The sequence below is a fragment of the Cydia amplana genome, chromosome 11 (genome assembly GCF_948474715.1).
Source record: "Cydia amplana chromosome 11, ilCydAmpl1.1, whole genome shotgun sequence".
NCBI lineage: Eukaryota > Metazoa > Arthropoda > Insecta > Lepidoptera > Tortricidae > Cydia > Cydia amplana.
Window position 1 is genome coordinate 2,525,266 of NC_086079.1, and position 12,090 is coordinate 2,537,355.

General features: G+C 42.5%; 1 protein-coding gene across 1 annotated transcript in view; it reads right to left on the bottom strand.

Moving 5' to 3' along the window:
* Positions 1-12,090, bottom strand: part of LOC134652015 (low-density lipoprotein receptor-related protein 2) — a 421,270-nt gene that overhangs the window by 18,904 nt on the left and 390,276 nt on the right. The window contains exons 6-16 of the mRNA XM_063507168.1: positions 9,531-9,697; positions 8,481-8,735; positions 7,834-8,010; positions 6,914-7,140; positions 5,984-6,250; positions 4,079-5,684; positions 3,603-3,862; positions 2,661-2,964; positions 1,922-2,108; positions 1,427-1,530; positions 86-1,267 (exon numbers count right to left, since the gene is read on the bottom strand). Of these exons, the coding sequence (XP_063363238.1) occupies positions 86-1,267; positions 1,427-1,530; positions 1,922-2,108; positions 2,661-2,964; positions 3,603-3,862; positions 4,079-5,684; positions 5,984-6,250; positions 6,914-7,140; positions 7,834-8,010; positions 8,481-8,735; positions 9,531-9,697 (4,736 nt within the window). The remainder of the gene's footprint in view (positions 1-85; positions 1,268-1,426; positions 1,531-1,921; positions 2,109-2,660; positions 2,965-3,602; positions 3,863-4,078; positions 5,685-5,983; positions 6,251-6,913; positions 7,141-7,833; positions 8,011-8,480; positions 8,736-9,530; positions 9,698-12,090) is intronic.

Genomic DNA, 12,090 nt, shown 5'->3' on the forward strand with positions numbered 1-12,090 from the left:
GAAATGTAACAGGAAAATCATGAGTTTTGACACAAAAGGACACAATATACGTGAACATTAGAAAAATCAAAAATAGTTTCTTTACCTTCCACGCATTTTCCTTCAGACAGTAATTTAAACCCAGGTTTGCAATAGCAAGTGTAACCTGTTGGCTTGTCTGGACTGAGTAAGCAAAGATGCTGGCACGAATCAGGCTTGCAAGGATTTGTATATTGGGGCTGCAGCGATGGATGGTGCACATGGATCGAAAGAGGCTGCGAGATCAGATGAGATACCACTGTTTGGTTGGTGCCTCTGAATTTGTGAGCTGATAGTACTCTGTTCAACTGTCTATCTGTCCAATACAACGTGTCTTCGAACATAGTTAATGAATGCGGATGTAATAGGTAATGGCTTCCAGCTAACACTTGCTGCCGTCCTGTGCCGTTGTAGTTACAGAAATCTATGAAATCTAGCTTGGAATCCGCGAAGTAGACGCGTTGTGTGGCTGTGTCGAGGGTCAGGCCGTTAGGCCAGTAGATCTTGGAGGTGATGATTGCCATACGGTTGGAACCGTCCATGCCGACGCGTTCGATACGAGGATTTTCTCCCCAATCAGTCCAGAACAACCATCTTGCGCTAGGAGCGGGATCTAAGCACATTCCTCTTGGCTGCGTAACATTTCCACTCAACAAAGTTGTTCTCGCGCTTCCATCTTCTCTAGCGACCTCAATCGTATTCAACTTACTGTCCAACCAGTAGATATTTCCACCCACCCAATCATAAGCCAAACCTTCTACTAAGTCCAAGCCAGTGGACACCAAAACCTTAGGCTCGCTTCCACGATCTAACCTTGAAATCGTCTTTAACTTCATATCGGACCAGAAGATAGTTCCGGTGTGCATATTCGAGTCTGTAGCGACGACGTTTTCGACACTGATTGGGACTCTTTCTAAGCCTTGTTCGTTAAGATCTGCTACTAAGATGGAATGTCTGTTAGAGATTATGAGGAAGGCACTGGAGTGGTTGTTGGCTTTGCACATATGCTTATCCGTGGCTAGTACGTAGCCATCCACACAGCCGCAGTGGTAAGATCCTTTAGTGTTAACACAAGTTTGAGAGCAAAGGCCTGGCGGGTTGCATTCGTCGATATCTTTGCATCGGAAGCCATCGGACTCCAATTCTTCGCCCGATGGGCAGAGACATAATGGACCATTAGGCGTTTGCTTGCAATCGTTCGAGCAGAGACCTGATTGATGTTGGCATTCAGCAAAATCGCAACTTGGTCCTGAAATAAAGCATAGAAGATTTAATTTGTGTCTTACAGACCACAAAGTGTAGTCAACGACTCTTCAAAACAGCCAGATGAAGTTCGATTTTCCAACAATGGAATAACGTCTAAAATTGTGTACGTGTCGTATTTTCGTATCAATAATTGTTGACATACCTTCATCAGCTCCGTTGGGGCAATCAAATTTGCTATCACAGACTTGCGTGAGGTTGACACAGCGACCCGTGACTCCTGGACACTGCCATTGTCCTGACGGGCATCTGGAAATTGACAAATCGCGTGTAAATAAAAAGATCGTGAGTGTGAAAAAACATCGCGCAACATCACTGTAACTGTAACATCACTTTTGTCCTCAACACAAGTAAATATGGCGTTGAAAAAAGTATTACGAATAAAGTAGACCACACACATACATTCTATAAATCATCTGCATTCGAATTGCCCTTTGCATTGGCATTTCGGGCTCATTCAAGATGTAGTGTATTTATTGTAGAAGGGAATACGGAAACCTTTAAATACCTCATAGTCTGAAATGTCGTTGACGAAATTTAAGTATCGATTTCTGGTTTTTCTTGATATTTTTTTAGTACCGAATAACTCTGAAGGTTAGACACACTACAAAGTTCTGCTTAAAGAGTAAAAGTCGCTTACCTGAAAGGTGGTGGTTTGCACGCATGCGCAGTGCCCTCATCGGATCCATCGCCACAGTCATCCCGTCCATCGCACACGTAGGCTTGGTACACGCAACGTCCCGAGGCGCACTTGAAGTGGTTGGGCGGGCACGCGGCCGCGCCGCACGTGGCCGGCTCGTCGGATAAGTCTTCGCAGTCTGGTGAACCTGGAATAACCATTTATCATTAGCTTTAGGACATTCTGGTTGGTGATAAGTTTGGAATGAGTCAAATAAGTTGGGATGGGATTTTCAAGTTGTGTGTTATCTTGGGATGGTATTCCATCTGTCTAATATCTTTGTCCAATGTGCAATTGGGTGAATTCATCAAAACGTCGGTGACATTTGATCCAATATTACGAATGACATTGAATTCAAAATGGCTACGCAAAAAATACTATAAAAAATGTAATCAAGATGTAGTGGAAGTTGGACCAAGATATTGGACAGATGATCCTTACACTAATTTCAGTTCAGATTATTAGAGGTATTATGTAGAAATAGTCTTAGGACTGTGTTAGATCAGTTGGATGCTACTGTCGAAGAGATAAGTTTTCTAGTTCTGAATCTTTCATCGTTTTGGACCGAATTGGTACAATATTAGAGGAAAATGAGAGGACTACGTTTGTTTGGAGAAATTATCGTCCCCTTTCGTCACCATCAGATTCACATATGAACTGGCTAGCGAGATAGAAATACAAGCTAGTTACAGAAACTTACCATCGCAATACCAAGTCCTCGGTATACAAATCCCAGAACTTTGACACTGGAACTGCTTATCCGGCGAGCACTGATGCGGCGCCAGCGACGGACAACCAGCCTCATCGCTTCCATCGTTACAATCCGGTATGCCATCGCACTTGTAAGCTTCCTGGACGCATTGTTTGAGGTCAGCACATTTGAATTGGCTGGCGAGACAGGAGATGGGGGGGCAGTCAGCTTCGTCTTGTTTGTCGAAGCAGTCATCGTCGCCATCGCATACCCAGGATGCTGGGATGCAGTGGCCGGTTCGCGGACAGGTAAACTGGAATTGGAAGAAATGAAATCTGTTATTTATTGGAACTAGATGTTGTTTTAGCATCTTCAATACAGGAAAATAAACTTGGTCAAGCAAATCTTGTTAGTAGAAAAAGGCGGCAAATATGCGCGGGTTAACAACACTACGTTTGAATTATTCGAAAAACGCGTGTCATTATTTATAGCCTGACCAGTAATATATGATAATTGTCAAGAGGGCGCTGTTATTCTCATGTATAGGATGACAATTCAGTGTAGTATGAAAAAAATAGTTCCAGTGAAATTCCGCAACATGGCGCACCCTTAATAGATCCTGGTTCACCTATATATCTAATCTGTGGAACTGTTTTGTTTACATTTCATAGTTGTTCGATGTATATTGCTGTTTTTTTTTTCGTTTCCTAGGGATACCATACTTTAGTTTGCTTTAAATTGCTACTGTAGCAGACTATAACAGTTTTGAAATGTATTTAAGATTCTCCTTTTTTGGGCCTTCTATATTTGGAATATTTTCTTAAAATTCAGCTTGATCATTTTCATGGTCATCTTTGGGTCTGTACTGTATTCCGTCATTTATGTTGTTGTTGTGCCATGGATACGCGTTGGATCTTTAATTCCCGATAAGGTCTTAAATCAATAACTCACCTGGAAATAAGCGCAAGTTTTTTCCGCGCAATGTGTGCCTTCATCCGAACCGTCCCCGCAATCGTTCTCCGAATCACACTTCCAAGTGCTAGGCACGCATCTTCCGTTGTCGCACTGGAACTGCGACGCGGAACATGTCGCGTTGACGCATCCACTCTCGTCTGAGAAGTCGCCGCAATCGTTCTCGCTGTCGCATTTGAACGTCGCTGGTATGCAGCGGCCGGATTTGCACATGAATTCTGAGGCGCTGCAGGTAGTTTCTGAAAAATATAATGGTATTTAATAAGAAAAGGCAGATTTGTGCTACATCATCATCAAATGATTGTCAGATAGCTAATATTTGCTGGACTTTTGGGTGAGTTGAAGTGCTTTTGGGTCCCATAACAAGTGAGGGACAGCTTGTTCATTTCAAGGATTCACATTTGAAACTGCTTTAAAGACAAGATAAAGATCAAGACAAGGATCAAAAAACTTACTGGTGCAATTTTGCTCCTCATCACTGTTGTCCAAGCAGTCGTCATCTCCATCGCACACCCAACTCTTCGGAATACAGCGCTGGTTGTTACACGTAAAGTCCCAAGTGTTAGGACAAGCCTGCACCGGCGGTTCCTTGTTAGGATCCGCTATGCAGCTCGTACCATCCGCGTCTAACTTCTCTCCATACGGACAACCACACTTCACTTGTAATAACTCAGTGTTGTTTCTTGGGATAGCAAAGCAAAGCTTCTGACAGTTTCCATTCCTGATCGAACAGGGTTGATTTGGGTGTATTTTCTGTATCTCTTCACTGTAAACTTTGACACCGTAAAGTCTGTTCGTCTGAGGCTCTCTCACCATAATATCTTCCTGTTCACCTGTGAGCTTATGCAGCCTGACTATAGCATCTAACCGCCAGTCGGTAATATACATGAATTCTTTGTAAATGACGATGGAGAATGGATGTCTGATAAGTCTGGAGTTTACTGTTTTCACATCAGTGCCGTCTAGTTTAGCGTGTTGGACGTGGTCTAATAAAGCATCGCACCAGTAAACGCGATCGGCGTCGAAATCTATGGAAAGACCGTTAGGCCATCCAAGAGTTACGTTCTCGAAAACAAGTAGACCAGTTCCATCTGTATTCGCTCGGCTGATGTTAGCTGGTCGATCCCATTCCGAGAAGAATATGTAACCTTTGTTCGGATGCACCACAATAGCTCTCGGTCTTTTCAGGTCTTTCAGCAAAGTTCTTTTGTATGTTACATTTGTAGTAGATAGAACGTTTAATGTACCTTTCCTTGAATCAATATAATACAAATTCTTCGACGCCCAGTCGACTGCTAAGCCTTCGACTCCTTCATTCTGCGACGCCAACACTATTTCCCTAGTTGATCCATTTCTATGTACTCTATAAATCACATCTTGTAAAACATCGGAATAGTAAATATGATTATCTCTAGCATCGAAGTCTAAACCTACGAATCTCGCTCTTCTAGAAACTACGGGCAATATGGCTTCGCTGAAGCCTTCTATGACAGGGTTCAAGACTTTGCCTTTGATGAACCTCTGCTGAGAATACATAAGGAACTCTGATACGATATCACAGCTTCGTAAGTCTGTTTCTAGTTTGTAGCCAATGTTGCAGGCGCACCGGTAGCCTAGACCGCCGTTCTGCAGGGCGGTGACTATACACAAGTGAGCGCAACCACCATTGTCATGTCCACAAGGATTGTTCACTGACGTCTGTTTTAGAGAATGTATGACGCTGACCGCTTTGGGGTCTCTGATGTCTTTCATTTTGTAAATGGCCTGTATGCTGGTTGAGCCTTCGAATTTGTTGACGGAGCTGATGCCTTGTTTGGTGGCATCAGACCAGTAGACCCTGTCTTCAAAGAGGGCCAGACGTGAAGGGCTGGGAACCTGCTGCCCGCGTAGTACGAGGAAGCGATGGTTGCCTTCATAGTCCACTGTTTCGATGTAGTCTAATAAAGAGTCGCACCAGAAGACGCGGCGAGCGATAATGTCCACGGCGATACCGGATGCTTTGTAAGCTGCTTCGGAGACGATTGATTTTGCGTGTGTACCATCCATGTTTGCTCGTATAATCTGAAAAAAAAAAATAGGTGTTATGTTTTGGCGTTGCCATAAAAATCTTACATTTCCATGGTACTATAACTTTTGTTTAGGTACTTCTTCGTTTTGTATCACCTTTTCTTTGTAAATGTTGATGAGTTGCAACGATACTTGACCAAATTTTCCAACATTACAAACGCAATAAAATCAGACAAGTTTATCGGAGGCCCTTTTATATCTAATAAGATTTACAGGCTCACTGATTTATCAATCAACAACTAATGTAAGAAGATGTATCAAGGCATTTTTAGCATCAAATCATAACGCCTCACCTGATTGCTGTCAGCAACAAACATTAACCCAAGCGTCGGATCCAACGCGATATCGGCCGGGCTGGTCAAGTTACTGCCCAAAACCACAGCATGCCACCTCCCATCCAGCTCAAACACATCTATTTTCTGTCCCACCGCATCTGCGACGTAGAGTTTATCTCCGACCCAGTCTACCGCGAGAGCCACGGGGGCCCAGGAGCCGGTGACGGTGATGTCGTTCTCGTAGGTCGTCGCGCCCGCTGGGGAGCTTAGGTGTTGGATGTGGATCTGAAAATATAATGGATTATTGGTGAAGGAAAACATCGTGAGGAACCGGACTAATCCCAATAAAGGCCTAGTTATATATTAAAGGAAAAAATGGAAAATGTTACGCTTCCGGCAGGACTTGAACCCGCATCCTCCGCAATCCGTGCGTTGCTCTTAACCAATTGAGCTACGGAAGCCTACCAGGACATCGCAAATCTTTCCATCCCTTCCTTTATGCTTCCTTTAAGGCCTAGTTTACCCTCTGGGTTGAAAGGTCAGATGGCAATTCTTGGGATTAGTTGCCAATCGGACCCCAGGCTCCAATGAGTCGTGGCAAAATGCCGGGAAAACGCGAGGAAGATGATGATGATTATTGAGCGCTGGTGGCCTAGAGCAGTAAGCTTTCCCAAAAAAACTCATGGGTTTGAATATGGGTACGGCTCGTCATCAGCATCACCATCTTCACAACGAGACCACGAATGCGACATTGGTCTAGTGTCATTATTAAAAAAAATTAACACAATAAACGCGGTTTCCATTATAGGCATGACAATTTGTAGTGTATGGTTTTTTGAGAAGGGGCAAGACTGTTCTAATATGTTCTCGCTTACTAAAACAACCCTTCATGAGATTAAGTAACTAAGTATAGCTGCTGTTTAAGCATGAAACACGTTCTAAACTCACCTTTCTAGTTTTAAGATCGGACCAGAACAGCAGATTCTTCTTAAAATGGAAGTCTAAGCCAGCGGCTGCGGTAGCGTTAGCGAGTACAGCGGGCGCACGGCCGTGCATGTCCATACGAAGGATCGCCTTCTCGTAAGCCAGGAGCAAAGCGGGCGCGGCGGAGGCCGAGGCCACGCAGCGGGAACCGTCCACCAGCGTGTAGCCGGGGGCGCACGCACATTTGTAGACTGAAAAACAAAAGACCAAGATTTAATATCTGTTACATAAGATCCATTAAAATGAAGGTAAGACGAGGTGTGCCGCAGGGATCCACTTTAGGCCCTGTAGGTTTTATTATATTTACAAACGATCTTGTCAGATTTATCTATAATGTAGTAGTACCAAATTGTAATTTAATAATGTATACTGATAATACTAACGCTGTTGTTCATGCTGATCATATAGTAGAGCCTAATGAAATAGTCAATCTAGCTTTATCCTCCTTTCATGGATGGTTTACTCGTAATAATTTATGTCTAAATACCGATAAGCTCCAAATAATTCTGTTCAAATAAAACTCTAAGAAACTATGAATAACATAAAGTGTTTTTATTGACGTAAAAGGTAAAACTACAGAAGACACACATATTATAACTTTTAACACGTTTTACGCAATTAAAAGGAAGAGTTGACACATCTTCAATGTTGGTGATGTTGGAAGTTGAAGTTCTAAATCTCCAGGGAACTGTATCATCATTATTAAAAGTTTCCCCCCTCTACAACGAACGAGCGTGCGCTGACCGCTAGCTAGTCACTATGCCGCTTGCGACCTTGACTATGTCGTCTTAAGATTAGGAAATGTCATCCCTATTCCTTACGCTCATCGCGGTCGACGTAGGTGCGGTTGTCTAGCAGCAGATATTAGTTACTACACTACTTACATCCAGGCGTGTTGACGCACAACTGATGGCAATAGCCCCATTCCTTGCACTCATCGCGGTCGACGCAGGTGCGGTTGTCCGGCGCGAGCGTTAGTCCGGCCGCACACGCGCAAGCGCCACCTGAGGGCGATGCCACGCATTTGTACTCGCAGCCTAGTGCTGGACAGGAAGATGTTGCTGGAAAAGATAAATTAAACAGTAATGAATAAGGGATGTGGAAAATCGGCCTGATGGAGCAGTATCAGGAAAAATACCTGTCAAGGGACAGATCTACAAAGATATTCATCTGGTCCTGGAAAATGGAACATCGTGCAGATCGAAGAGACTATTTGGTCGCAATCCTCAATGACATGGAAACGAGGACGATTGAATGCATTAATCAGTGTTTTTGGAGACTGAAAACGAACCGTTTTTCAAGCAGTAAGTACGAGTACATAATGTAATTTTACATAAACTGTTGCCGTACTTTACTAAAAACCAACAATGTCAACAAAACAGATCAACCAACCAACAATAGTCACAGCAAGCAGCATCCTCATCATATGTGGTCCTCCAGGGGCACCTCTAGGACAAAGGTACTTGTTGTCGGGGCAGGCAATGGCCTCATCTGGCAGAGGTACTTTAATAAGCAGGTCAAAAATACTTACAGCAAGCGGCGTCCTCATCAGCATTATCTTCACAATCCTTCTTCCCATCGCACAGCTGCGATCTCGCTATACACTTATGTTGTCCGCCAGGCGCGCCTCGCGGACAGAGGTACTTGTTGTCGGGGCAGGCAATGGCGGTACAGTTGGCCTCGTCTGAACCGTCGCGACAGTCTTTGTAGCCATCGCAGTGGAACGTGGCGGGGATGCAGAGGGCGTTGCTGCAGCGGAACTGGCCGATGTGGCAGGGCGGGAAGCCTGGAAAGTGAAATAGTTGGTTAAACCTATTGAATGTTCTGAATGTTAGGGGCGAACGATTTCAGGCTGGATTTACTCTTGACAGTAGAACCAAAATATAAGGGTGAGAAGTGGCAATAAGATTACAAAATTAGAACTTGGAAAACCTTAAGAAAGTTAATAGACTCCTCGCTAACTCTAGCTTTTTGCCGTTTGTCTCGTCACGGAGCTGATAGCTGTAGGTAGACAGATATTATGAAGAGCAGACTGTACCTGTGGGAGCTGTTCTTTTTTTCCTTCTTATTTTGCAGGAATAGCTAAAGGTTAACGACCTAATTTGAGCACTAAATACGTTTAGTTTCAACTAAGGAATATCATAATAAGTAACAACGCCTTATTAGAGACAAGTGCATCGTTGTCCTTACACTCTCCCTTATAGTTCTAGCTATCCACAGGCCATGGTGATCTTTATAGAAGTTTTTTTGATCCCGCGTAGGTACCGTATGTCTTCGAAATTGTCGTTACAAATATTACTGTTTAACACTCACTACAATGCGGCTCATCATCAGCAGTCGTTCTCATGGTTACACTTGGCAGACATGTTGACACACTTGTTGCCCGACTCGAACAGAACTCGAGAAACAAATCGTGTTACGGGGCTCATTTAGACGGCGTACGAACTCGTATTACGATTACGATTTTAGTTACATTGCGGACCATTCAGGTGACATCAATTCAGCCGACCGATCAAATGACGCAATGTAATGAAACTCGCATGCGAGTTCTCGCAGCGTCTAAATGTGCCCTAATACTTACTACAATGCGCCTCATCCGAGTTGTCCCCGCAGTCGTTCTCATGGTTACACTTGGCGGACATGTTGACACACTTGTTGCCCGACTCGCAGCGGAACTCGTCTAGTCGACAAATCGTGGTGTTGTTCGCGCAGCCTTCCTCGTCCTTGCCTGTTCTGCAGTCTAAGTAACTATGGACAAGTAATAATAATGTGTATTAATATAGCTTTATTTTTATTGTAAGGTCATCAGAAACGATCGAGTTATTTATAGGTATTATGCCGTATCGTATATGTCGTGGCCAGATTATAGAGCTTGATAATTTTATGAAATGCTAGAATTGATCTCTTCATGATATTATGGTTAGGTTAGGTTTTTGCCTTTTTCATGATGTGGTCAACGGATAAGTTCATGAAATGATTGTAGGGATTGCAATCCGGTCCGGCGGATCCGGTAATCCGGCCGGATCCGGTACATTTTTCAAACTACCGGATCCGGCAAATTTCACCGGATCCGGTCTCTGATCCGGTAAAAGGAATAAAAGCGCTAAAATATAAAATAGCAGATTAAAACACTGCTAAAATTTAAAAGTTCTCGCCAATATTCGAACGTAATTCTATTTTAATGCTCCCTTCCCCGCGTTCCCGCTCGCGAACAGCAACCCAACAACTTGTTTGTTAGTTGACGCCAGTCTTCTACCGACGAAATATGTGTCGTCGTAGTGTTGGTTGAGATTCCCGTGCACCGTAAGTAAGTACTGAATTGTTTTATATTTAATTAATTGTGTTGTTACATGATAATATAACGTACATGTTGTTTCGTTTAATTTAGTACAAACCATTATAGCCCAGTTATAATAAGTGTTAACTGCATTTAAAATAGAATGAAGAAATATTTATAAAACTTCATTGAGCAGTCAAGTTAAATGTTTTGTCGAATTTAAAGTAAGAATATGTTATTTTGTTATTATTATACTACTAAATAAAACGAAGAATTAAAAGCACCTTTTTGTGGGAGTTGTGGGGCTATAGATATTTTAAGAGAAAAAGAAGATTTTAATTTGTGAGACTGATTATTGTAATAAGACTTAGTGGTTACGTAATAAAAACGTTGATATTTGAAACCTCAAACTGTCGTTTTATTAACCCATTAGAAAAATATCCTTAACTGCGCATATAACACTAAAAAACATAATAAAATACGTGACTGGACGAATTTTTCATCCGCAATACCAATCCGGCCGGATCCGGCCGGAACCCCGGATTGAGGCCAAAATTCGGCCGGATCCGGCCGGATTCAAAACCAGACCGGGTTGCAATCCCTAAATGAAATCTTTTATTTCAGGCAACTAGTGGCCCATACATTATTATATACCACATGATCCAGTCATAGATTTTGAAAATACCAGTTTCATTGAAGGGTTGGGAAGTTGGGAAGAACATCATTTGTCTGTTTTTATCATTCGTCTGTCAGAAAATCGATGTCATTCATGACAATCGATTTGTGATTTTTGGCGTGGTTCGCGGGGGAGCGGGGAGTGAGCGAGCGAGATCGCAGATATAAAATCTATGAGTATGAGCAAGACAGTTGAATCGTAGCGGGGCAGAGGGGCATCGGTGTCTTTGAATCGGTTAGGATTTCCCATCACTAAATTGCGGCTGTGACGTCACAGTAGGTGGTAAAAAGTCGGCACGCTTGGTTTCAATATAAATCGTTATATTTGCTTGATCTATGGTATATTTATGTCTGCGGCGCCGCCACAATCACGCACACAACCAATTTAATCTCCAGAGAAAATTAAATCACTACGCGCGGCCATTATTATAATGAAATAAAACTCGTCATCGTGTGCTTAGCATAATAAATTAAATCAAACAATCAGTTTAATATCGATTAAATCAATACAATTACTAGATTGAAACGGCCAATGATTCGATAAAGCTTACTGGCCCTGTTTAAATTAATGCGATTTCCTCATAGACTGGGCGTCACAGAGAAATAAAATACAGAAGATACTCTTCTGAAAAGAGAAGTGGTGCTAACATCTAAGGGCTCATTTAGACGGTGCGCAAACTCGTATACGATTTTAGTTATATTGCGGACCATTGAGGTTACATCAACTCAGCCGACCGATCAAGTGACGCAATGTATTGAAACTCGTATGCGAGTTCTCGCACCGTCTCAATGAGCCCTGACTTACTATACTCTTTGAAGTAGCTCTATTGTAGAACGTCATAATTGTTAGTCATACGCTGTTAATTAACCTAGTTTAATTACAATTGCCATTTTGCTATTCGTATCAAATGAAGACACACAGCAATAGATGTAAATTATATAATTTTTTGAAAAAAAATAAACAAGCAATTTATAAAACCAATACTTTAATATACACGGCAAATACGGGTAATGAAGATAGGTATGTATAGTATACTCTTATTTAACTACAGTGTTCAAGTAACGTCAGATCACTTTGACTTCTTCATAATGCGTGTCGCCGATAAATGAGAGGCAGCCTAAGTAGTTATGTTAGGTCATGTACCTACTTTATATGTTGGGTCAGCCTATTCAAATTCTTGACCAGTTG